The sequence below is a fragment of the Sorex fumeus genome, unplaced genomic scaffold, assembly GCF_029834395.1.
Source record: "Sorex fumeus unplaced genomic scaffold, SorFum_2.1 ptg000014l, whole genome shotgun sequence".
In the NCBI taxonomy this organism is placed as follows: Eukaryota; Metazoa; Chordata; class Mammalia; order Eulipotyphla; family Soricidae; genus Sorex; species Sorex fumeus.
The window spans coordinates 19,810,017-19,837,431 of NW_026606071.1; the positions used below are offsets into that span (position 1 = coordinate 19,810,017).

General features: G+C 45.1%; 1 protein-coding gene across 1 annotated transcript in view; it reads left to right on the forward strand.

Annotated features, from left to right (window-relative positions):
- Positions 1-27,415, forward strand: part of KIAA2012 (KIAA2012 ortholog) — a 119,282-nt gene that overhangs the window by 11,449 nt on the left and 80,418 nt on the right. Inside the window, exons 3-10 of the mRNA XM_056111873.1 lie at positions 2,038-2,197; positions 4,900-5,055; positions 8,563-8,705; positions 10,342-10,525; positions 11,378-11,508; positions 14,634-14,802; positions 17,425-17,565; positions 25,373-25,474. Coding sequence (XP_055967848.1) covers positions 2,038-2,197; positions 4,900-5,055; positions 8,563-8,705; positions 10,342-10,525; positions 11,378-11,508; positions 14,634-14,802; positions 17,425-17,565; positions 25,373-25,474 — 1,186 coding nt within the window. The remainder of the gene's footprint in view (positions 1-2,037; positions 2,198-4,899; positions 5,056-8,562; positions 8,706-10,341; positions 10,526-11,377; positions 11,509-14,633; positions 14,803-17,424; positions 17,566-25,372; positions 25,475-27,415) is intronic.

Consider the following 27,415-nt stretch of genomic DNA (forward strand, 5'->3'; position numbering starts at 1 on the left):
AACAACAGCAAAAAGAAATTCTTCCCTGAAGTCTCCAGAAAACCTATAGCCTTGTCAATCCTTTGATTTTTACCTTTGTGAGACCCTATTCCAACATCTGACCTGCAGAATTTGTGTTATTTAAAGAAACCTAGCAATTCTTGTGCCACTGAGCCAACTGCTTAGTGACGCTCCAGAACAACATTGTTGTTTCAGAAATATTTATAAGAAATAATGTGGCGCTCTTGTCCAGATCAAACAAGTCATGTATATGTATACAAGAGCCAAAGCATCTCAGGGAAAACTTGTTTTTTCTGCATGTTGAAAGAAATCATTGAGGCAAAGATTGTATAGAGAGAAAATGAAGTCCCAATTCACCTGGAAAAGATCATGTTCCAGGACCTTACAAGGGCCTGAACATAGAAGCAAATATTTATTGCATAATCACAAGGGGGGAAGCGGGGAATGTGTGAAGGAAATTAAGCCATTTTGTTTCCACTGCACTCCCTACAATTCTTTCTTTCTTAACTTTTGAAAACCTCAGTCCCCTTTTTGCCCAATAAGAAGAATCTTCTGCCCAATAAGTTGTCCAGAATTGATGTTCTGTTTTATTTAATTTATGAAGTACATGAATAAATGAATGAATGAATGAATGAATGAGTCAATATCCTGGAAGTTTGGCTCTCTAGCAGAGGAATTCCTTCTTCTAATGGACTTTGGTCTTCCAGCATTCTCTTTAGCTGAGAAGCATTCGGTGGTCTTAAATCCTCAGCTCTGACCTGAGCTGCCCCGCCCTGAAGGTATCCAAATGAGAGCATTCCGCAGCTCTGCCCATCTGTGAAACCCAGCAAGGACCCTATGACCTTACTCTCCCTAAGTTTCTCTTTTTCCTTTTCATTTTTTTATCCATAAAACTTTCTCAGTAGATTCTGGCAACAAATGGTAAGGAAGACTAGGCCAGAAACTTACTGATCTAATGTGAAACTATGAGTAAACTGCTAGGTGAGGGAAAGCATTGACTGGAAAGTGGCATAAAGGAACTTTCCAGACTGATGAAAACTTCTATACTTTGTTTTATGTCATTATTACAATGTTGGTTGTCTTTGTCAGTTGTCAAAATGTTACAATTTGGGGTGGTCACAAAATTATCAAAAATTACTAATCTGAACACTTAAACTCTGGTCATATACATATTAAAATATGCCATGATATTCCAAAAAAATTTAAGAAAAAGATTCTGAGATCACAATGAATTCATTGTCTGAGAATAGCTTGACTTATTGGTGATGCCTGCCATCAGCAAGCAGGCAGGAGAGGTGCCCATACAAGCACCATCTGTTTGCTACCCTTGTTCTTCCCTAGTCATCCTTGGAGAGCTCCTGCATCACTTAAGTGGTTATAATATAAACTTGTCCACTCCAAAGGATTATAATGAGGTGAAAGTTCTTGGTATAATAGAAATCCCTGGCCAAGTGCAAGTTATTATTGTTCACATTAATTTTCCATGAGGCCTTGCGCAATGAGACTGACATTGGCAGGCAGGTTCCCAGAGAATTCTCCCTGGATGCAATGAAATGCCACAGAGCCAGATATTATCAAAATTCCAGGCTCCCCATCAGCATGAACGTCGTGTGTCTATCCCATTATTCACAGAGAAACACTTTTGGTCAATACTGATTTGCTTAGCTGGCTTCCCCATTACTATTTCCCCCTCCCCCTACTTTTCAAAAAGTACTACAATGCTTTCCACAGGCCAAACTAAGTAATGTGTTTTCTTTTGAGGTTCTTTATCCTTTTCTGATGCTCTATCTCAAGATGGAGGTCTGGTATTTCTCATATCTCTTTATCCTCCCAGCTGAAAAGCTGGAGAGGCTTTTCAGAGCTTTGCTCTGTGTGCTCTTGGTTTATGTCTGTGAACTGAGGCATCTGTTGGTAGTGCCTTCTCTCACGTTCTGGGAGCCTTCCGGGTTACTGCTGAGTATTGTGCTAACTAGCCCGTGTCTCACCGGGAGACTCGGGGCTTAGCAGACACATATTTTCCTACTGGTGTCCCAACAGAGGGAGCAGGACAGAGGCTGGCAACCCTATCTCCACTTCCGAAGGCAACCAGAGAGCCAGGCCCAGCGGCACATCCAACCTGGGTATTCAGCCAAGAGATACCTGCGAGGCCTCTTGCGGACATGGCCCCCTGGCACTATGTACAGGCTCCATTGCGCAGGTCAGTGTGGGAACGGGAGGAGGAACCCTTCCATAAATTCTGGTGTAAGCAGGGGCTTTCCATGGAGGCCTGAGCAGGATGGTTTCAAGTACAATTTTGTGTTAAGGCAAAGTTGGTTCCACTTGGTTGCCCACATGTGCCACAAGCTTTACCCTTTAATCTCCCGCACACCCACAGAAGGAAGTTCAGCTGGAGTCTGGCCTTCACTATTTCTCTTCTCACCAGGCTCACACTCACATCCCAAGCCAGAACCTTCTTCCCAAGAGCCTTCAGAGCCTCCACTTCAATGCTCCCCTTTACAAGATAAGGCAAGGATGGGGGTGGCAAGGAATATCGGAGACCAGGAGTCAGATCTTCCCCACACTCCCTGTCCCATTCGCTCTAACATTTGCCCACCTGAGGTGGGCAAATCTCCAGTCCTCCCGTCCTCCCATTGTTCATCGATTTGCTCAAGTGGGCCCAGTAACGTCTCCATTTTGAGACTTGTTACTATGTTTGGCACATCGAATACGTCATGGGTAGCTTGCCAGGCTTTGCCTTACGGGCAAGATACTCTCAGTAGCTTGCCGGGCTCTCCAAGAGGGGTGGAGGAATTGAACCCGGCTCGGCAGCACTGACTGTGCGCAAGGCAAACGCACTACCGCTGTGCTATTGCTCCAACCCCCAAGAAGTGAAAATGTTAGGTTCTCCCAACAATCCACTTAGGAGTTAGACAGACACCCTTCTACGAAAAAGTCACCCCATGTGCATTCTATAAAGGCTTAAACACGAAAACAGGAAATGGTTGAGGATTAGAGTGCCAGAGTTAATGCACGCATACACAAGCACACACAGAGAAGTTCAATTCGCAATCCTTGGGACATTTTCCTACTAAAAAGTGTTAATTGTCTATCTGGAATTTAGTTTGAGCTGGAACCCTGTATTTTATTTGGCAAGCCCATTGGGGATGAGGTGGTGAGCCAGAGGGTTTGCCAGTGCCCACTGGGCTGTTTGCCATCTCTTCAGCACCAACAAACACACAGAGGAAGACTGGTTTTCTCCTCGCTTTAGAGGATGTCTTTGGGGAAGGAGAGAAAACACCCCTCTCCATAGTAAATGATGACTTGAGAATGGAAGGCCGGTCTAGAAGTGGGTTTAACTTTCTTAGCCAGCAGACCATGACTAGCAGTTCCGTTTATAAAGAGCCCCTTGGCTAAAGATATACCATTAGGTGGGACAAAAGACAGAACAAACCATTGTCCCCTTGGCCCAATATCTTCAAGGATGAAAGCCTCTCTTAACAACAAATGTGCCTCAGACCCCTGGAAATCATATGACGATAGTGTGTGATTTAAGAAAAGGGAGGTGCATTCGTGGGCTCCTTGCATAGTTCATCACTAAAGCCCCTCTCTTTCAGGGGGCACTTCCTATAGTGCTTGGGTCTGGGTGACACTTGGGGGTCCATACAGGGCTAGGGATTGAGCCCAGGTCCTCATACACACACGGTATACACTCGACCACTTGAGCTTTATCACTGGACCCCCAAAGGCCCTCTTGAGTGTGAGATGCTCAGGCTGGGAAGAGAGTGTTATCTATCTGGAATTCAATTTCAATTGGAATCCTGTATTTTATTTGGTCTGTTGGGGATGAGATGGTGAGCCAGAAGAACAACGGCAAAACAATGATACGAGTTCACTGGCTAAGTGTGTCTCCACTCCAGGCCCTCACATCCAGGAGTTCACCCATTTTGTGATGCTGGTATTTTCTCTGGTCCCACCTTTCTACCCCTGTGATAAATCTTCCCATATTTCAGGCCTGCTGTCTTCGACATAGGTTTCTCTACAACTCCATCGAACCTTGAGTTCATTGTTTTGAATTTAAATTGCACTGACAGCTGGGACCATACAGCTGAGCACAGGAGAACTCTGTTTCTCACCAGACTCTGCTTTTTAAAAAGGCTCGGGGACTGGGGAGATGGCTGGAAGGATGGAGTTGCATGCTTTGCATGCAAGAGCCCTGCATTCAGTCCCCAGTGCTGCGTGGTTCCAGCACCAGAAAAAAAAAATGCTAATTAAGATGAAAGGGCCAGGGCTGGAGTGATAGTACAGAGGGTAGTGCCTTTGCCTTGCATGAGGCCAACTGGGTTCGATTCCCAGCATCCCATATGGTCCTCTGAGCACTGCCAGGAGTAATTCCTGAGTGGAAAGCCAGCAGTAACCCCACCTGCCCCCAAAAAGATGAAAAGGGCCCAGGTCTGTTTTATCTGTATCTGCTCTACTGCCAGAGTGCATCACCACTCCCCACCCCCCTCCCCCACACCCTCTGTAAATATCTGCAGAAAGCTTGGATGGAGTATCTTGGGGTTTAAGAAACAGATAGGATACAAATCAGAAGCTTTTTAGTTTCTCCTAAAGCAGAAGAAGCCTTTTCCCTACCCCCAAAGTGGCAGCCATGTTCCTTCTCCAGAGAGAACCAGTTTTTACAAAAGGAGAAGGGGAAGAAGTGCTCTTTCAAGGTGCAGACTCCAAAGTGCCTAAGACACTGTGGAGAACCATTAAGGGTTCTATGTGATTTTTTTAGTCCCTCTCAGTTTCTCACTCTACTTCTTAATGAGTAACATCCAAAGTCGAGACCCATGCAGATAAAGAATTTGATAGTCACCTGCAAGAACTGTAGACTGGTGACCATTTTTTTCTACCAGTAACTCCCAACCTACTCTTTAGGATACATCAAGGATTCTGTGATACTCCAGGACAGTCAACTTAATGTACCAAAGAATTTCAGGCCACAGCAGGATCTTTCAGGTGTGCCCCCAAAATACCACCTCCTGCCTGTCTTCCCTTCATTTTGGACTCAACAAGGAAAATCCTTTGAACAAGGTACATGTTCACTTTCTGAGCAGTTCTCAAAATACTGGGACATTTTAAATACCTTGAAATGTAATTTCTCAGAATAAAGTCTAGGGATTCTGAGTTTCATGTTCAAATCTGTAAATTCAAGGGGTTAAGTCTAAATTAGCTCTGTTCAAATCATATTTTCTGCTATGATAAAATGTTGCATTTTATTCAATATCACAACCTTAGTCTGATGTAACTGTTGAGTATTTGACACTTAGGTAGTGCAACTGTTAAACTAAGTTTAATATTTAATTTTAATTAATTTACATCTAAATAGTCATATGTGGCAAGTGACTACTGTTTTAAAGATAAAGATCTAGACACTAAATTTTGAATCATTTTCTAGTTCTGTTCCATTCTAATATCTTTTTATCCTGTGGCTTTGTTGTGATACCCTGTAAAAATATAGGAAATTTGGAGTCTGAAATATGGGTTTTAATGGTTATAATCTCTCTTATCTCAGTGCAAAATCTTGAGCAACTCACTTAACCTCTTTGTTTGCTCATCTCTACAATTATGATGACAGAACATTATTGTGAGCTGATCAATACAACAGGGATTTCACTTGTCACTATCATTCTTGGAAAATTGAAGAACTAAAAGATCCTGAAGTTACCTTTGCTAAGGGAGATAGATTAAAAGATGATTGGATAGGACTAATGAGTGGAAAACAAGCCCTTTGTTTGTATCTTGAATTTTTGAGAAAAGAGCAGGAAAGAACAAAAATCTTAATATATTATAAAATTAATTTTTGAAGTGCAAAAAAGAAGTTTCCAGTAATAATGAGAGTGTCTAGCTAAATCTGGATCTTAGAAAAGTATCTGATCAGAATAGAGAATCTTGTCCATCAAAAAAGTAGATAAGAACTTGGCAGTTTACAGGACTGATATCATCAAATATTCCTACCACATGCCTCCCTTTTGTCTTCACTTGGGCACAAGACTAACCTGGTAAATATGTAGTTTGTTGATAGAAAGTGTGCTGACCAGACAATTGTATTTTCTTTGTAAATTAAAACTCTGAATACATTAAAATTAGTGCATCAGTCTCTTTGCACTTTGCTCATATGAGTCAACATCCATGAGCCCAGTTGATTCTGAGATGAAATACAGAATAATAATTAGACATGTGAACATTAGTACCAGATTTCAAACTATGTGACCTTTCTGGACTTCAGTTTCCTCATTTATAAACTGGACATGACTGTCTGGATATATAGTACAGTGGGTGAGCACTTGTCTTGCATGCAGCTGACCCAGTTTGATACCCAGCACCCTAGATGTTTCCCTAAGCACCACCAGCAATAATTTCTGAATGCTGAACTAAGAATAACCCTAAGCATCACTGGGTGTGGTCCCATGTTCAAAAATAAATAATAGATAACTGGAGATGACCATACCCACCTTCTGGCACATAGCAACTGTTCAATAAATATTTGTTAACAGGATGTCTAGCTTGTTTTTTAAAAATCATAATCCTGAAAAATGGTTACGTTACTTTTAACTTTATCTCACCTTGGCCTCTCTCCCTTTGCCAGATACTTTGTAGAAATAACAAAAATCCTAGCTGCAATTCCCATACCCATCAATGTGAGTTTAGCCAAGTCATCTACACTTCCTGAATCCTTATTTTGCTCTCTCTGCAAATGAGGATAATCAAAATGAGATACTGCATTTCTTCTCCTGTGTAGTATGTTAGAAAATCACAGGGGAGAAGTTCAAAAGTACTCTTTAAAAGAGCTTTATTAGAGGGTCAGAGTGATAGTGCAGTGGGTAACCTTGCATGCAGCCAACCTGGGTTCAATCCCCAGAATCCCAGCATCCCAGCCAGGATTGATCCCTGAGCACAGATCCAGAAGTAAGCCCTAAGCACCACCAGGCATTACCCAAAAAAACAAACCCCTCCCTCCAAAAAAGAGCTTGATTTTGTCACCTCAGTACATCTTATCTGGGTGATCTGAATCCATCAAGAGGGATACCAAGTTTTGTGGTCTTTAAACAGCTTAAACATACAGAACCTTATATGCAAACCTGTTTATATTAAGCATAAAAAAATGAGCCCGAGGTGATGTTTGCAGAGAAAAATCTCCATTTCCCCACAATATTGAGTCATATGTTTAATATTACCTGGGTTGCAGCTGAGGGAAGAACGTCTTTCCATGTCCCCACACCCACATGCCCCTGACCCCAGTTTAGGCAGTCTTCCACATAAGACTGTTCTGCAGGAGAACAACCATTGACAGAGCTTCATTTCCTCTACCCTAAGAAATGCACTTGGTTCTATATGAATCCAACCAGGCAGGGTAAATCTATCTTAACCTGGTGTGAATCCAAAAGATCATTTGTGAATACTTAAGAAAGATTTTAGTGCTGCACCCACTGTAGAGTTAAAATCTTTTTGTAGGAAGGCCTCACTGGCTCTAGGTCTCCTCAGATTAAGGGGTTTTCCTCAGTCTTCCCTGAGCCTCCACAACCTGTGCAGACTCCAATGACCCTGAGCCCAAGTCTGAATATATCTCTCCAACTCTCTGTGAATTAAGAGCAGCCTTCGGGAGCTGGTGAGCAGAGAAAAGGGCCAGTTTGAGGAGGGTGATATGTCTATCTGTGAGTGGACACTTGGCATCCAACCCATAAAAACAAGTGTGGAGCATTCTGCCTGGAGGCAAGGGTTGGAACAGAGAGGACTGCAGAGCGGGGGGAATAGCTTGCAGGAGCCCAGAGCTCCATCATACCCAGGGCCCCTGCAGACTTCCAGAGCCCCTGGTTGAAAGACAAGCCCACACTGTTCCACGGAGCTGCATGTTGAGAATGGAGGTGTTGCTAACGCCAGGAAGATTTGCCAGACTGTCAGCAATAAATCTACCTGGAGTAGGTGATGAAAACACTGCAGGACCCTTTAAACTATCGATGAAAGATTGTTAACTTGGCTAGAGTCATCTGTTGACTCAGAGGCTTCCTGGGGTTTGCACAGACACGGTGAGTTCAGGGGGGGCACCCAGCAGTCCGAGTGAACGCATCCATCCGCAGAGGGTTTCCCACGAGTTAGCAGTCAACAGACAGCTCAGGAGACCCACTTGCTTCAGATAGAGTATTCCCGGGTGCTTGAAGCAGGTTCCAGGCCTCTCCCACACCCACCACCACCTCACCACTGGATCCCCTACCCTCACCATTTGCAAGGGCTACCTAACTCTTTACGTCATGTGAACTCCAGACAACTCTGCAAGGAAATGGTGGCCCCCGTTTTGCAGGTGAGGATATGGAGACCAAAGAAGGCATCTCCGTCCTTGCTCTCCTGATTCCCAGTGCCACACCATCCTCCACCCTGACTGTCCAGCAGAAAAACAGAGGCAGAGGAGGACCAAAGGCCTTCGTCAAAACTTTTGCTTAGAAAATCAAGAAGGCAGGGGTGGGACTGGGTGGTTCAGCAGCAGCTGACAGCATCTTACCTGTCTCCGGGCTTCCTGGGCTGAACCACTGTTCACCTTTACAGGTCAGCAGGGCAAGGATGAAGGGGAAGCTGGGGCTGCTGGACATGTCGACCAGGTCTTTGTCCCTCAGAGCCACTACAGTCAGGGGACTCGCTTGCCACCCCTCGGGAAGCAGTCCTGGCAGGAAGATGAAGCCCAGGCAGAGGTACCATTTCTCATGGGCTTTCCTTTGCCATTCTTCTTGACTTCAGAGGGAATGCTCCCTCTCTATACCATTTATTGGAGTTCTCCAGAGAAGAGTCCTTTGAGTGTTATGACCACTGCTTCTCATCACTTCTGCAATCCTAGCCTTGCCAGATGCTTTGCAAAGAAAAGTGTTCCATGACCAGTTCATTTGGGAATGCACACATTTAGACAGGCACCATGTTGAGTTGCAGTGGTAAAATAGTAATCATTTAAAAAAAAAAAACATAAAACTGTTCATGATTGATTTTCAGTCATACATGTTCAACACCCATACCTTCACCAGTGCACTTTCCAGCCACCAAAGTTCCTAGCCCACCTTTCTTTCCACTCACCTGCCCCCAAGCCCCACAGCCTGCCTCTATGGCAGACACTTTTTTTCTCTCTCTTATTCTCCCTTCTTACTTTGTTTTCTCTCTTTTCTTCTCTCCTTATTTTCCTTTTAGGCACTGTGGTCTGTAATATTGTTACTAAAAGGGTATCATGCATGTCACTTTACCTCCTTTAGGCACTCAGTTTTTGTCCAGAGTAATCACTCCCAACTATCATCATCATAGTCCTAACTGCACTCCTCCTCCCCCATTTATGGCAAGTTTTCTATCATGGACCAGTCCTCTAAGTCCTTGTTTAATATTAGCCAATTTAACTTTAACTCACAGTTCTTCACTCATTTAACCACAGAACCTCACCTCAGTCTTGACCCCTTCTAGGTCTCTCTTGTCTTCCTGAGAAAAAAGAGCTCTTGGAATAATAACATTGAAAGACATCAGCTGGGGCTGGAGACATAGTACAGAGGTTGAGGACTTTGCATTGCAGGCAGCCAACCCTACTTCAATTTTGGCACTGTAAATGGTTGCCTGAGCATTGCCAAGAGGGATCCTGAGCACATTAGGCAGGAGTAAGCCCAGAAAACCTTCAAGTATAGTCAAGCCACCCCCCTCCAAAATTAAAGGCCTCTGAGAGTTGTGCATCCTACTAAGTGTGCACGTCTGTTTAAGACTTTTAACTCACTTTGAACCTGAATTCTCTCTTCTGTATAATGGTGCTGTTATCTTACATCTCTTGTTTAAATGAGATTTAAACAAGTTAAAGGGTAAAATACATTCTTAGATGTGTTAGCAGGGGGTACAGACACACACACACACACACACACACACACACACACGACAGTGGTTCAGAGCAACAGAGACAATATAAGCTCCTAACCTGACTGAGTAAACTCTTTGAAGTAGGTCAGACACCAGTGAGAACTACAAGGAGGAAATGAGGAAAGGACTACATTGGGAGGGAAGAGATGGGAACATTTGATGATGTATAAAAATGGCACTTATGCTGCAGTCTGATTTTTACATATTTTTGCAAGAAAAAATCTGTCAATCATGGCTAAACGTCATTTTATCACCCATAATCACATGTTTTATCATATGTGTTCCCCATCTTGTTATACTAACCATGGTTTTCTTCTCAGGCTGTGAAGAGTCCCCCCCTGCCCCCCACCCTTGGGAACTACTAGCCACATGAAGTTTGACTGGTAAAGGAAGTTGCTGTGTTCCCTTCCAAAAGCCTGTTTACAGGGGTATGTAACTGTCATTCCCTAGGACACGCCCACAGCGACTCACCGTCATACACACACTTCAGAGGAAAGCTACAAAAAGAAAGCACAGCCAACTTGCAGCAGAGCCTTTGGACATGCCCTCGTGGATCCCTCTTGGCTCCTGACTGACAAATCCCAAGTCACGTTCTATGGAGGAGCCTTCCCAAGACGGAAGGCAGATGTCAGCGGTAAGAAGCCCTATGCCTTGCTTGGCAATCTGGATAAACCCAGCCCTCTGGTGTTGGTAGGAGAACACAGAGACCTGCTGAGTAGCATTTCTTTGTGCCATTCACCTTAGAAATAACAGCCCCGGGGAAGCCAGAGCAGCAGTACAGTGGGCTGGGTACTTGCCTGCACACAGCTGACATGAGTTTGAGGCTCAGCACCACGTATAGTCTCTCAATCCTACCACGACTGATCCCTGAGCTCAGAGGTAGGGTTAAACCCTAAGCAATGTCAGGTGTGGCTCTAAAACCAAGTACCAGTCTTCCAAGAAAATAAATAACAGTCCATGTCCAGCAGGAGATGTGAAGGATAAGGGAAGGCCCCTCCCTCCCCAACTGCACACATTCTGTAGTCACTCCCCCTGTTCTCCTGACCCCCACTTGCTAGCTGTGATCTTGGACAAGTTACAGAAAACATCTTGACAGCAGCACTGCAATCAGTTTGAGTTAATTAAACCCTGTTCAAGTCCCCAGTGGTACAAACTGGCATCAATGTGTTAATCCTGCCAGGTGTGGCTCCCTGTCCTTATCTGCAGAATGGTAATAATAATCATATTTCTGTCAGGCAATTGCAGGGATGTGGTTAATGCATATAAAATACTTTGCTCAATTTTTATCCATCCTTATCCGTTAATACACATTAACTATTATCATTTTAGCACCTGACTCAGACAGACTACACCAAGCCCAGAGAATGAGATACAGATTTGGCTCCCCAAAGCAGCCTCTCCTTCCCTTGCTTCCCATTAACGCTCAGTGACAGAAGTGGAGAGTCAGCTGTCCAGACCCTAGTCTCATTCACCTCCTGTTTCACAGGCCAGCAAGGGACTCGGCACCAACGCGAGGGCAGGATCAGCCCCTGCCCACGGGAGCCTCTGGCTGAGCGATGCCTTTTCCCTCCTGTAGCTCCTGCCATGAACAAAGCAGAAGAAGTAAAGAAGAAAAAGGTGTGTGTGTGTGTGTGTGTGTGTGTGTGTGTGTGTGTGGTGCAATCTTGAAAGATTAATTTCAAATGAGGGAGAGACATCTGAAACAGAGACCTGGCCTATCACATGCCGGAAAGGAAAAGGTCCTCAACCCTTTCAGTGGGGCTAATCATTAAATTGACATGAGGTGCTGGAGCGATAGTACAGCAGGTAGGGCATTTGCCTTGCATGCAACCATCCTGGTTTCAATCCCTGGCATCCCATATGGTCCCCTGGGTACTGCCAGGAGAAATTTCTGAGTGCAGAATCAAGAGTAACCTTTGACCTGACTGGGTATGACCCAAACCACCCCCCAAAAAAAGTTGAAATGAAAGATATTAACACGGGAAACAAAGAAACAAATCAAATTGTGTATTTATGGAGGCATCATAGATGTAGAATCTAACAGATGGCCAGAGCGGGCTGGCTTTTATGTCTTCAAGACAAAGAAACAATATAATTTTGAAGAGACAAACTTTCTGCTTGGGTACTAATTATAGAAGAAAGTCTTATTTCTGTGCCCCCGCCCCATCTACCACTCTCCAATCCTTCCCCCACTGCCCCCACCCTACCACACAGAACACCCAAATTCCCCTTTCTGGAATTTTGGTTTTGCCTCCTGGTGCAGCCAGTGTACTTTTCCTCCCAAATAAGTGGGATATTTATTTCCTGCTTTTTGGGGAGAACAAAGACGGTCAGAGTGTTCTTTCTTACCCTTTTGCTTCTCACAAAACTTTAATTCAAAATAATCGGTATAACAAAGCAACATGTTGGGGGCCGGTCCGCCTTGTGCCCCATCACTCATTTCTGAACACCCCTGTGGAGCTGGCAGTGGAGGAAAGCTGAAGTAATTTACTAAATGTTGAAAATGGTGCACACAGTGCAAGGAACTCATGCTGCCCTGAATTCTACCTTAAAGCATCTGCTATCACCACACTCGCTGTTCGCCACAGAGTACTTTGTTCTGTTAAAGGGTTGAGGGTTCTCTGTAAAACCTCAGACTTACAGATCTGAGCTTGGAACTAGGGAGCAATTGACCTAGTTCAAACTCACAACATGCTGAGATCTTGAACCCAGAGATAGGTTTTGCTTCATCAGGGGTCTGTTACTTTTGAAAATGGGGCTTCTAGTTTACAGGTTTAGTCACCCCTTTGGGTGTCCTGTGTACCTTCATCTGCAGAGATGACGTGTGCCATCTCTGGACCTGCTGTGCAACTCCAGGTGGGTCCTGATGGTTTACAGATACCTGTGCAAAGCTCAGGCTAATGGGGCTTCTGGAATCTGCCCCATGTGAACTAGAGGTCACTCATTTCTCTGAGCTGCAGTGACCTTGTCGCTCTGCACATATGACAGGGCCAACCTCAAAGGACTGATGGGACTAATGGAAGGATGGGAGATGATGCGTACCATGCAAGTGTCCTTTGACTGGGCACTGAGGCACTATCCTTCATTACAGGGCTGTATGTCATGTAAAAGGGACCTGGTGCCAATGAGAAAGGCCGTTTTGTCTGTTTGGGCTTTTTCTCAGATTTCCCTGTGTTTAAGCTAATCTGAACTTTCCTATATATACCAGAAGCACCTCTTCTTTCCCAGTTTCTTTGGCCCTGAGTGAGCAGTAGGCTGGAACTGCCGGCGACTCTGTGGTCCTAAGAGTTCACAGAGCAGGGTGGGGCAGGCATCCCATCTCCTAGTCTATGCATGTGATTGGGCACAGAAAGCAATTCCCACCTCCCCCCCCACCCCCCCCCACCCCCGTGTTAAAAGTCTACCACCTTTTTTTTTCCCATTGGAATAAAGACATTAAGGCTTGGCTTTCCAGCCATACCACATATAAGCCATTTGAGTTTTCACATAGATTTCTCAATGCAAACCTTGTCAAATAAAATGCACAAGGTCAGTATTCAGTAAGGGGCAGTTGGTGGGCAGCTGGCACCTGGGCCATGAAGGTCTCCAGGAACATAAAGCTCCTATGTGCTTGTGTTTGTTTGGCTAATCCTTTTCTTGATGTCTTAGAATGATGACGAGTCCTCTGCACATATTGGGTCTAATGTCCTCCTTCACTTAATTCTAAGTACGTTGGATTATTTGAATCTAAGTACATGTTTCAGATCCTTTCATTCTTTTTGAGCACTAGACAAAGTAAAAAAAAAAATGGTTTTATGTTTCCGCCTGTGAAATTGAACTCCCCTGATCTGCAGCACACATATACATTCCCCAGAGTCAAGTTCATATGTTAAAAGCTGCAAACTAAAAGGAGAAATTTTCAGCAACTTCTGAATAATTGGAAACAGGAGGCTTTAGTAGTACCTAAAGTACTACTGCTAGTGTCTCTCATCCTACATATATTTGGATATACATATGCACACTTATGTTCGAGGATTTGGGGACACACAAAAAACTGAACCAAAGATTTTGGTTCTGACACTGATTTTTTTTTTTAAATCTCTATTCATACTGCAGGAGAATGAAGATACCTAGATATTCTGCTAGTGTTAAGATTGGGGGTTAAGCCCTACTAAAAAAAGAATTTACTCTCAGAGAAGTATCATAGAAATAATTTTAACCCCAAACACAGCAATAACTATATGTGCTTAACTCATTCCATCTCCATCCGAATGGTAACCTTTTGAAACCGGAGACCTGGTCGCCCCAATCCCACAGCAGAAGTCACCGAGACTCAGAGAGGCTGATGAGGGTAGTAAATGCACTCTCCTGCTCGCTGTCCTTTCTGACTTAACTGGTTATAGAGACGATGGCCCCTCACCTTGCTTTTCCCCCATCACAACAGATGTTGAGATTTAGCCCTTTTCATCGATATTTCCATTTCTGGTAGATTCTATCATCATTTTCACTGCAAACATTTTCACCAGATAACTAGTTGGCTGAGGATATAGTCAGGCTCCCAAGAGGCTAAGCAAGGCCACTCTAGTGAGATCCTGGTTCCCTGCTGATTTACCTCTCAGTCTCCCTCACAAGTGAAGCTTTATCCCAGCAGCACCTCCTGCTGCTAGAGATGCGAAACACTATCATGTTTTTGTCCTCTGCAGGACAACAGGGTTGACATAGCTGCCATTTTGGCTTTTGTTTTGTTCTTACATTTTCTCCAGGCACCAAAGGGTCTGAAATTGCTTCCTATCACCAAGGAACCACCTGGAGTGCTGGCCCCACTGAGGAGTCAACGAAAAGTCAGTGAGCCCCCTGCAGAGCTCTTCATCTTCCCAGTGGAGATTCATTTTCACACTCAGAATCCCCTCAAAGGAAAGGCTCCAGGAGGAGGTAGGCTCCCGGTAGCTGAGTGCACAGGAGTACTCAAGCAGGTCCAGAAGGATGGCGTTCAGGACCCATAATGCAACCCTCTCCCAAATCAAGGCTGATCAGTCCAGGGTCTCCCCCTACAAATAATTTTCTTAAGGAAGAAAGGATAAAATCTTGAAGTAGATCTCTCCTGGTCACATTCAACTCAGTCATGGGGAAGGAGTGGGGAATTGGACCAGACCTGATAGTGCTCAGGGGCTGTTGTTGACTCTGGGCTCAGGGCATCTGGGAGTGTTGGGGAACTACATGAGAAGCCAGGGATCAAACTGAGGTAGCAACATGCAAGGCAAGGACCTGAGCTCCCCAACTATCTCTTTGGCCCTTCAACTCAATTTTCAAAAGTATTCAGTTAGCCTTTAGCTGATTAGTGTATTTCACTAAACTGGAGTAGGAAAAAAAAAACAGGCATGCATATAAATAAGTCTAATGCACCACATGTGTTAGGAAGGTGCAAGAATTTACAGGCAGCTTACAAATGCAATAGGAATCTCCCTCCATTTTTATATACTAATAAAAGCATCGTAAAGTGAATTTTCTTAAGTAGAAAGTGCACATAATCACCTAAACTACCAAATGTCACAGTTTAGCATAGTCTACCTTAAAGGTGCTCAGGAACTTACTCTTTGTCCCCAGAGAGTTGTGGACCCAGTCAGTAGCATGGTTGACTGGGAATTGTGGGTCACTGGCACTCGCTGTTCAGCACTGTGAGAAATATGGTCCCATGTATTACACATTGCATATTGTAAGTTGGGAACATCTGTACATAAAACCAAGCAACTAATATTAAAATTGGGGGGTGAAGGGGAACGAGTACAAAAGAACAGAGAAATAAATGCAATTGCCATGTGGGATAAATTTGTTGCTTCAGGTGAGCACTAGATTTCAGGCCCCTGGCAGTCAAGGGAAGGGGGAGGGGAGACATTTGGATCTTTGCATTATAAAAGAAAGCTCAACATGTTTAAAAAGTTTCTAATTTTGAATCTAGTTATTATGTAACATCAAATGATCCCTATAGTCCCTCGAAGAGCAGACATTTTATGCTTTCACACAGAGTACTAAGAGAATCTGGGTAAGGGAGAAATCAATTCCAATGGCAACTTAGGTAGCTTCTTGGGGGTCGAGAGAGAAGGTTCCAAGCAGTGCTCAGAAGACCAGGGAATTCTCCCAGCAACCCTCAGCCAATTAGGTCACAGTTCAGTGTATGGGTTTAAGGACACAGTGCTGTTTGGACCTTGTGGTGGTGAAGAGTACCTAGGTCACCAGGAGGTGGCTGAGGACCTTTGGGGTTACACCTGGTCATGCTGGGTGCTAAAGCACTGCCATGGTGTCATGCAAATCCTATACCCCAGATCCTATGCTATCTCTCTCGCCCTAGATACGCTTTTAGGATGAGGCCTCCTAGTGATCTTGGGGAAAAATTCTTACCTTTCCACCTCCCTCCACATGGCCTACAGCCAACCACATATCCATTTTTTGGTTACGTGTTTTTATTTGGGGGCCACACACCGCAATGCTCAGGGATTACTGCTGGCTCTTGCACCAGGAATTGCTCCTGGCAGTGTTCTGGAAACCATATAGGATGACAGGGATCAAACCCAGGTCCACAGAATGCTAGGTAAGTGCCCTACGCACTGTACTATCACTCCCCCACTTTCACTCCCAACCCCGACTCAAGCACACATTCTTACTCCTGGGACTTCTCTAGCCCAAAGCAAAAGGTGTCTCTAAACAGCTGACTCCAGTTTAGGGAGGTTCCCAATGGATCTGCTGGGCTTTTAAGAAACTTTGTAAATTTATCTCTGGTTCTTCAGAGAAATTTTTGTCATGAGGTTATTTGGATTTCTCCCTATAAAGAATATCGAAGAATTTAGAAGGTCAGTCAATGGAAGGGACCATGCAAGAAGTTTCTGAGCTGGTGGAAATATTCATTTAGGGGCTTGTGTGGATATATACATTTGTCAATATTCATTAAATTATATATATTGAGGATCTGTACATTTTACTGGAGGTACAACAGTAGTGTAGCAATGAGGTAGGTTTATATATGTGTCTAACCTACAGAGCCAACAGCATTGCAAGCAGGAGACCCTAACTACAAAAACTAGACTTCAAAATGTGCCTGCCACGGATACAGGCTGTGGATAGGGCAGGAGGAGGCAAGGTTACACTGACAGTGGGATTGGGAGTGGAACGTTGTACACTTGAAACTCTTATAATAAACAACGTTGTGAATCACGTAGCCTTAATAAACACTGCTACTTTTTTTTTTCTTTTTGGGTCACACCTGGCGATGCACAGGGAATCCTGGTGCTGCACTCAGGAATTGCCCCCTGGAAGTGCGCAGGGACCATATGGGATGCAGAGAATAGAACCCAGGTCAGCTGCGTGCAAGGCAAATGCCCTACCTGCTGTGCTATCTCTCCAGCCCCCTACATTTTTTTTTAATTTTTATTAGAGAAACACCATGAGGTATAGTTGTAGACTTACAAATTTTTGTGCTTGGGTTTCAGTTATACAATGGTCAAGTACCCATCCCTCCACCTACATTTTTTTTTAACTGCAGACTTATGTTTTATTTCCTAGGTGCTCCACAGCCTGAGTCAGGACCAGAAAAAGAAGAGGTCAGGTCTTTCTGGAAGTCTCCCCGAAAGCCCTCAGAAAGGCTGAGAAAGTGGATGGTGCATCTCTCAGTGGACCAGGACAGAGACACGTGGCCCCCACCAGGTAGCTGCTCCTTCCCTCCACCATCCCAAAGATCTCTTCCTCCAAAGGAAGCCAGGCAAGACACAGAGGGTCCTCAGGCCCCTAAATTCCCCACCCGCTGCCAGGGCATGGCTCCTTCCCAGCGACTTGCTGATTTTATTCAAGCAGCAACAACCTTAACCATAGTGCTACAATTGGGCATTTACCTTGCACTTGGTCAATCCAGGTTCAATCCCTGACGCTATATATGCCCCTCCCCCACCCCTGGAGGGAGGGACGGAGGAAGGAAGGAAGGAAGGAAGGAAGGAAGGAAGGAAGGAAGGAAGGAAGGAAGGAAGGAGTCGGTCTCTGGGTGAGAGTTTAGAGCTAGTAAGTAGGTTACACCAAGGTTACACACACCCACTGACTTGCTTAGCTCTAAATTATTTCATTTTTATGCCTCTTTTGCAAATCACAACACCCAAAAGGAGAGAGAGAACAAAAGGGAATGCTCTGCCACAGAGGCAGGGTGGGATGGGGGAAATGGGGGTTGTAAGTCTACAACTGTACCTCATGTGTTTCACTAACAAAAATTAAAAAATGAAAAATAAAAATAATAAATAATAAATTATTTCCTTTTTATCAGAAGAATAAATATTTTCATATACATATTTTGTTGCTGAACAATCAGTAAATTTTTTAATTTTATATCATATCTTCTAAGAGCAAGGACAGTCTCCCTCATAACTACAATGATCACAACCAAGGTAGAATATTTTCCAACATATAAAGAGATCTTATTCTAATATCTCTCTAGAACAAACATTCCTAGTAAGTCTTTATTTTCAATCACTGCAGAAAGCAGCTAAGAATCATTTACTATATATCTCCCACTTTTAATTTTCTTTTAGATCCCCAGATTTTATTTATCTTATGATTATCAAGGTAATTTATTTTACAATAGTTAATGTTAATATTAATGTTTATGGGCTGGAGAGATAGCACAGTGGTAGGGCATTTGCCTTGCACCCAGCTGGCCTGGCCAAGCCTGGTTCGATTCCTCCGCCCCTCTCGGAGAGCTTGACAAGCTACCAAGAGTGTCTTGCCCACACAGCAAAGCCTGGCAAGCTACCCTTGACGTATTCAATATGCCAAACACAGTAACAAGTCTAATGATGGAGACGTTACTGGGCCCACTTGAGCAAATCAATGAATAACAGGAGGACTGTGACCATAATTAATGTTTATGGGAGCTAGAGTGATAGCACAGTGGTAGGGCGTTTGCCTTGTGCACAGCCAGCCCGGCCAAGCTGGGTTCGATTCCTCCGCCCCTCTCAGAGAGCCTGGCAAGCTACCAAGAGTATCTCGCCCTCACGGGAAAGCCTGGCAAGTTACCCATGACGTATTCAATATGCCAAACACAGTAACAAGTCTCAAAGTAGAGATGTTACTGGGCCCGCTCGAGCAAATCGATGAACAATGGGAGGACAGTGCTACAGTGCTATTAATGTTTATGCTTCTGGTGCTCAAAGTTACTACACTTCTATCATACAACAGTGCAAAGTCCTTCTACCACTGTCCTGTGTCTCTTCTAGCCCCCCTCACCTCTTCCCCCCACCCCTACCACCCATCTCCCTACAACTTTGTAACCTCAGTAATGCCCTCAGAGTCTGAGATTTTGTTCTCATTGGCTATCACTTTGCTTTGTTTCCCATGGTTACTTCTCTATAATCTCTTCACCTTCCCCAGTACTGGTTTTCCTGATGTTGAGATTTTTCAAAGGCCAGATGCTTTGCAGAATTATGCCCATTTAGATTTGTCTGTTTCTTCACAGTTTAGTAGGAATCTAACATATTTCACAAGAATAGCATAAAGGGGATCTTAGAGCTTTCTCCATGCATCATATCAGAGGACACCAGATATCCCTTTACTTTATTCCACTTGTTCCAATTTGTTCCATCGGTAAGTGGTGTTATCTTAGGTAAAAGATGGTATCTTCTGGATTTCTCTGTTGTAAACATGCCAATTTTTCCTTTTTTAATAACTAAGTAGCCTGTGATATTTTGAGATTTGTGTGTGTGTATTTGTGTGTGTGTGTGTGTGTATGTTGCTTTTAAACAGCAACAGTATTGAACACAAGATAAAAAATACTCTTTGTAAGGTCTCAATCATTTAGATTTCTGGCTTTTCAACCCTTCTTGGAACAATCTCTGCTGGTCTTGAGAACTAGAGACAGAAAACCAAGACAGGACTTGCTGTGTGTGGTGAGCACAGTCCCTTTGCCTGGCTATTATCTGGAAGGTGATACTTTGTACATTATGAGATCAAGAAGCCTATGATCCTGGGCTCTGTTTGGAAAGCTGACTTTGTGGTTGAAACTCCAACCAATAATCCCATAAACTCTAAGACAGGGGTAGCCCCAGTTAAAGTTTTGGAAACTGGAAGGATTTTGCTAAGACCTCATCAACAAGATGAGAAATAAGCACCATGGCTCAATTTCTCCCTGTTATAGGCGATTCCGTAAGGGAAGGGCCACTACTATAGCCAAAGTGGATTCTTCTTTGGCCACTGGGAATACCTGCTTTCTACTCTGTAGCAATGTTGGAAAAGAGCAAGAATAAGAGATCAGAGAAATGGTGACTTGGTGGCCGCCATCCTCCAGAGGCCAGTGGACAGTCAGGTTTGGGCCCACAGTGACAAGATACATGGGACCTCACGGGATGGGGGTGGAGCCAGCCCTTTTCTCCCCACCCCAACAAGACCTCGAGTGGCTGCCCATGAACAGCCTCTCTGGCTCCTGATCAAGCTGCTTAACAGCCATGATCCAAGAGACTCAGAAACAAATCTCGGAACCCAGCAGGTTTTGGCAGAAATCCCTTCAGATTTAATTGTTAAAATTTCGGAATCCCAAAATTGCACGGCCACTACTGTGGCCGTGCAACATCATATGTTATTCATAACCAGCAATAGAAAACAAATTGTCTACTGTTGACTTTTCAGCAGATCTGAGTACTGGGGTAAAATCCCAAATAATAATGGTGTGTCTGGTGTCAAAATACTGAATGTGATCAAAGTAGAGAGAGAGTAATGTGGAAATCATCTTCCCCACAGGTAGGGGGAGGGTGTGGGGTGGGGGGTATACTAGGGTTTTGGTGGTGGAAAATGGGCACTGGTGAAGGGACGGGTGTTTCATTGTATGACTGAGACTTAAACCCAAAAGCTTTGTAACTTCTGTCATGGTGTCACTGTCACTGTCCTCCCGTTGTTCATCGATTTACTCGAGCAGGCCCATAACGTCTCCATCGAGATACTTTGTTGTTACTGTGTTTGGCATATCGAATACGCCACGGGTAGCTTGCCAGGCTTTGCCGTGGGGCCGAGATACTCTCGGTAGCTTGCCAGGCTCTCCGAGAGGGGCGGAGGAATCGAACTCAGGTCGGCCATGTTGGCTGCGTGCAAGGCAAACGCCCTACCGCTGTGCTATCGCTCCAGCCCTCTTTCATGGTGATTCAATAAATAAAATTATAAAAAAGGAGAAAAGAAAAGAGAGAAACCAGAGAGATAGCACAGTGGGTAGGGCACTTGACATGAATGCAGCTGACCCAGATTCAAATCCTGGCATCCCATATAGTCCCCTGAGCCTACCAGGAGTAACTTCTGTGTGCAGTGCTAGGAGTAAGCCCCAAGTGTTGCCAGGTGTGGCCCAAAATAATAATAATAATAATAATAATAAATTTTTTTTAAAAAATGAGAGTGAGAATGAGTGGAACAAACCATTCTGAATATGAGTATTGAGTGAGAAAAAGCATCCTCTCCTGCTCAGCCTCAGTTCTCTCTCTCTCTCAAGCCTTTTCTCATTGTTCCCGTAAAGATCATGATGCCCCCTGAGCCTTCCAACCCTGGTTAAAGGAAGGAAAGGTCTTGAGAACCAGAGGGCCTGGATAGCTCCAGGACATCACTCAAGGATCACAGTAGCCTCTCTGGGCCCCTGATTGTACAACCTCTACCCCCGGGGAAGCACTCCCAGCAAGACAAGGCAATCAACCCTGAATGGGTATCCCTAGATTTGTCTGGAACTCAAGGCTCGTTTTTAAGCTCTCCGCCAGACATCCCATTGAAAGGGGGAAGTTGGTCTGGTTTCCACACACGTCCATGGGATTAGCTCCTAAAGAGACAAAACATAGTTTTCAGGGTTTGTTGCATCAACATGCACGACCCAGCTCTGTGTGCTTCCTCACTGCTAGAAGCAGCATGTTGTGCCATGGCTCTCCCCAAGCTGTTGGGGAGTAATGCACTTGACAGCAGGCCTGCTTACCTTCAAGCCAGAACCTTCAGGGGCCCAAGGAGCCTTGCAACCTTTCCTAACTAGAAGTCTCAGGAGAAACTCTGCCCCCAGCCAGACCTGAGGTCTGTTCCCAGGAAAGGGGGCTTCTGCCCGCAACTGAAGGCTGAGGCAGACCAAGGCCAGGCCTCTGTGACTTCGCGCCACTGAGCGCAGACAGTCTGGACAAGGACGAAGATGCTTCTTCAAGAACAATATGGGGACTTGAGCGATAGCACAGCAGGTAGGGTGTTTGCCTTGCACACAGCCAACCCAGGTTCGATTCCCAGCATCCCATATGGTTCCCTGAGCACTTCCAGGAGTAATTCCTGAGTGCATGAGCCAGGAGTAACCCCTGTGCATGGCTGGATGTGACCCAAAAAAGCTAAAAAAATAAAAATTTTTTTTAAAAAGGAACAGTAGGGCAAACCCAGTGCAACATCAGCTCCCCCGGAGGGCTTGGTCATAAAGTAAAAATTGCTTGAGTCCAAATTCATTCTGAAAATTCCTGGTTGGAATTTCCATGCTGTAAACTTTCCTCTTTTTCTTTTCTATTTTTTTGTTGTTGTTTTCTTTCTTTCTTTTTTTTTTTTTTGTGCGGTGAGGGGGAGTGGGAAAGGAGGGGTGGCAAGGGGAACAGTTTTCTGTTTGTTTTCCACACCCAGCTATGCTCAGGGCTTACACCTGGCTCTGCACTCAGGGACCACCCTGGCAAGGTCACTCCTTGCTGGTGGTGGTACTTGATGGTGCCCTCCAGCCCTTTGAGCATCATTCCACACCCCACCCTGTTGGCTCACATGTCTTCTTAGTGATGGTGCTCACAGGTATGACCTTGAGCACCACTGGGTGTGGCCCCAAAAATGAAAAAAAAAAATGAAACAAAAAGCAGTGGAAACACCATGGCGAGGAAATGTGCCCTCCAGCACATATGTGTGTGAGCACCACAGCACACCCCAGTAGGCACCACAGCCTCAGCGCAGTGTGTAAAGTGCAGATCTAAAGGAACTCAAACCTTCGTGAGTGCCACAGCGAAGTGTGTGGGCAACACAACCTAATGTAAGACTCCCCAGCAAGCACCCCAGCCAGCTCAGTCACTGCAACAACATCCACAACAGAGGGAATGTGGGAGGGATACAAATAAAGTTAAATAAAAAATGCAGAGATAGTATAGTGAGTAGGGCGTTGCCTTGCATGTGGCCAACCTGGATCCCCCAATTCCCAGCACTACCAGGAGTGACCACTGAGCACCACTGGGTGTGATCCCCCAAAAAAGAGGGTGTTGGGGAGCTTATGTGGGGCTTAGGGCACATGCAAGGACCTCCAGTTCAATTCCCAGTACCACATGGCCCCACACCTCTCCCAGTCCCCAGCACCACTGGGTGTGGCTTTGAGGACCCGAGCATGACCAGGATAATCTCCAGAATCACAGGCACAAGCAGCATCATATCCTCAGGCCTGCGCCGCGTTGAACTGCCGGCCTGATTGGCAGAGAATTGCCAAGTGCCCCCACTTCATCCCTAGGGCATCATTTAGGAGGCTCCCCAAGAAGAGAAAATTTTTAAACCCATTTTCAAGAAAGTGTAGTGCTAGCAGTATCTCCTCCATCCTCGGAGTGCTGGGTGCCTTCTCCATGGAGCACTGGGTGAAGGGAGAGCTTGATGGGGCTCAGACTCTTCTCTGAAGGAAACATCAGTAAGAGGAGAAGCCTCTAGTGCTATGAAGAGGGACACACCTTGCATTTCAGTTCCTGTTTTCCCTCCCTTGGGGGATGGATGCTCCCCTTTTTCAATCCATCATCTCCCAGCCTCCTCCTAAGCCCCCAGCAAGAACAGCAGCTCCTTACTTCATGTCATCAGTGAATGCTTGGATAACAAGGAATAATAAAAAGAGGACCTCAGATTATGTGCTCTCAGTTAAAGCAGGCGGGGATCATTTTCTTCCCACCAATGTTATAATGAAATAATGTTAAGCAAGATGGCACTATTCAAGGACCTGGTCTCTAGCTCAAGTCTTGTAAGCACAAATTCAGTATATACCTGTACAATTAAGCATATAGCTTTATTGTGTGTTCGCAGCTTCTCTGTTTAAGACTAAAATGGCCACGCTAGAATACCAAATTTTCTCCCTCTCTCTCTCTCTCCTTTTCTCTCTCTCCTTCTCCTTTTCTCTCTCCCTTCTCTCCTATCTCCCCCACTATTAGTCCCCCACCAGTGACCTTTTCATTTATGCACCATTTCAGTAACAGAAATGTCTCGAATGACTCCACTCTGGTTTATATCTGAGTGGCAGATCCGTTCTCTAAATTGGATGAAAATTAGCCAAACTTTATGTACAGTGTTTTTAGCACCAAGGACACTCTTAGGAGGTTGCGATAATCCAGTACAACTTGTGCCATACACATACACACACACACACACACACACACACACACACACACACACACACACACCCCATCACCACCACCACACCACGCCGATCCTCATAAAGGGAAAATCGTGGGATTAGAATGAATGCCAGGGCTGTGACTATGACAGGGTTATAGCCTGAAGCCTCAAATGTGTGCACACATGCACGTGTGTGTGAGGATTACTTGTGCTCATACATCTGTGTGTGCTTGTAGCATGTGCACACCTCTGGGTACATGTATGTGTTTGTCACATACGTTCAGCCCTGAGTTCATTTGTGTGCTTAGGCATGCAGTTTGCATGCCTTCCAGCAAAGGCACTTGGGTTATAAGTCATCCTTTACAAGTGGCACGTATGTATACATGCACAATTCGTGGTGTGTATGGCTGTGTTTGCATACATGTTCATCCATGTGTGTGCCACCTGCATACATGTGTGTACATTTGTCTGTGAACATCTGTCTTTTCATGTTTGCATTGTCTTGCCTATGTGGATGTGTGCATTTCTGTGCTCATAAGCACCTGCATGACTGGTGGCCTGATCCCTTTGCCCTGCCAAATAGGAAGGCAAATTTCAAAAAACACCCTCAGTCTCTCTAAACAACTGAGAGAAATGCAGCTTCATCATCTTCCTTGGCCCAAGTCTCTGGGGTTGCTAAGTGGCCCTGGCTTTGGGTAGGGCCATTCACACAGTACATTGGCACCAGGCATGTGACAGAGAGGGACAATGCTGCCATAAGCACCAGCGTTTTACCCAGGGACTTGGAGGCACACACTGGAGGAAGAGGCTCCCTTTCCTGAAGACAGACACCCATTACCAGCCTGGAGCAATCTTTGCCTCTGCAGGCTGCTGAGGCCCAGAATGACTAACTTTTCACTCTCTTCGGGGCTGGATATAGGCCAGTGTAACCCCAACCCCACCCCCATTCATCCCACCTTAATGTCCAGGGCCAGAATAATGGCACCGTTTGGGCTACTCCAGTCCTCTGATAAGCATCCAAATACTCAGATCTCTGACTATGGGCCAGGGATGTGGGGGGCAGTGGGTAGGTGATCATAATCAGGCCAGGCCTCCCTACCCAGCACTGGCACTAACACTGCCCATGCTTGTGCTTATTTTCAAGAAAAATCCAGAGACCCCACACAGGAGAACTTCTTGCTGGGTCCAGATGAGGAAAAGGTCTTCCTGGGGCCTCCCCAGCCCTTGGAGCGTCTGTCCAGTGAAGGTAAGACTCCCCTCACCCTACCAGGTCAGCCTTGTTCTCATAGGAGACACTTTAACCAAAGCTTTCAAATATCCCCAGCAGCAGAGACATCATTAAAAACAGAGGCCAGCCAGCCAGTGCCTCCGTCCCCGACACAGAGGTGCTTCTATAGTGCAGACACAATAGCCCAATGTTTGTTCAACAAGTCGACACTTGCTGAGCTTCTGAAGAGAGATGTTCTCGTGGAAGAGTTGGAAGAGGTCTGCTGTGCTCTGTTGGTGCCTTGATGAGAATGATAAAGCCTTTCTGGTATTTGCCCAAACTAAACAACCGCCTTCTCTTTTCTTCCAACCACCCTTCCAAGGTGAAAGCAGCTAATTGGTAATCCAATCAGGCATCCTTGTTTAGTGTGTTGGTTCAGGCCTGTGAATCACCTGGCTTCTGACAGCTAGCAAGGCAGTTTCCAAAACCCTTCTGGCATGTTAACTTTTTTGGACCAGAGATGCTGGCTCTGGGAAATAGCCATTTTGCAAGGGGAGGAAAGAAATGAAGTCAGAGGGTAATGAGTGTCAACCACCCTGGAACCCCCAGGATGTGTGTACAAGAGGTGTAACAGCCAGCAGACCTCAGGAGAAGAGAGGTGAACTCTGTGCTCACTTAGTGCGTTGTGTTTCTACTGACCCAATAAGGAGAGCCAGGAGATTGCAGGAGCTCTGATTTGCCCTTTTGTCAAATGACTTTGTGTGGGTCCTTCCTACAGGCCTTGTGTCCAAGCTTCCTCATCCCCTTGGAAATGTGTATCTCTCACCTCCCCATCAACTGGGAAGTTCAATGACTAGTGCTGCACTGCGCTTCCTGTGCCTGTTGCTATTAATGTGGCTCGCCTAACACATTGGCTTCCAGAAACTTAGGACGCATTTGTTTCCAAATTTGGCAGTAAAAATCTCCCACCACCACTGGGGTTATACCATGATATGGGTACAAATATAACTTGACTCTGCGTGGCGGAAGCAGATGGAGAGCCCGTCCGTGGGGCACAGCTGGTACAACAGCTGGAGAGCAAATGTGATTCTGTTCACCTGCTACACATTTGTCCACTCAGTTCCAGGAGAAATCACTCCCCTCTTGACACAGCAAAAGCTTGAAGGAGAAAAGGAAATATTTAAGGCTTTAATTAGGGGTGGGGAGGGCAAAAAGAGCTAGGTTGTTTTTGTTTTCTACATCCAGCTGCTCTCAGAGCTTACTCCTCTCTCTGTGCTCAGAGGTTACTTCTGAAAGTACTTGGGGGACCATATGCAATGCCAGGAATTGAACTGGAATTGGCCATGTGCAAGGCAAGTAGCTAACCCCTGTACTATCTCTCTGGTCTCTTAAGGCTTATAGTTTGTTATCAACACAACACTGACCTCCTGTTGTTCATCGATTTGCTCGAGCGGGCCCAGTAACATCTCCATTTTGAGATTTGTTGTTACTGTGTTTGGCATATTGAATACGTCACGGGTAGCTTTCCCGGCTTTGCCGTGCAGGCGAGATACTCCCGGTACTTGCCGGGCTTTCCAAGAGGGGCGGAGGAATCGAACCCGGCTCAGCTGGGCTGGCTGCGCGCAAGGCAAATGCCCTACCACTGTGCTATTGCTCCAGCCCAGTTTGTTATCATACTATTGAAATGATTTTTGGTCACATCAATTTCCCTAACATATGGCGCAGTTCCTGACACATGAGCCTTTGAACCACAATAATTGTTCATTTAACAAAATCTTACAATCAGAGAAAAAAAAATCTTACAATCAGTTCCACCACCAGCATGACCTTCCCTCCTCCAGTATCCCCATATTCCCTCCCACCCTTCAGCCTGCCCCATTGGCAGATGCATAACAAATTTATTTTATATTATTTGCTCCAACAAAACTTTAAAAATTGACAAATGGAATTATCAAATAATAAATCAATAAGACAAATTTG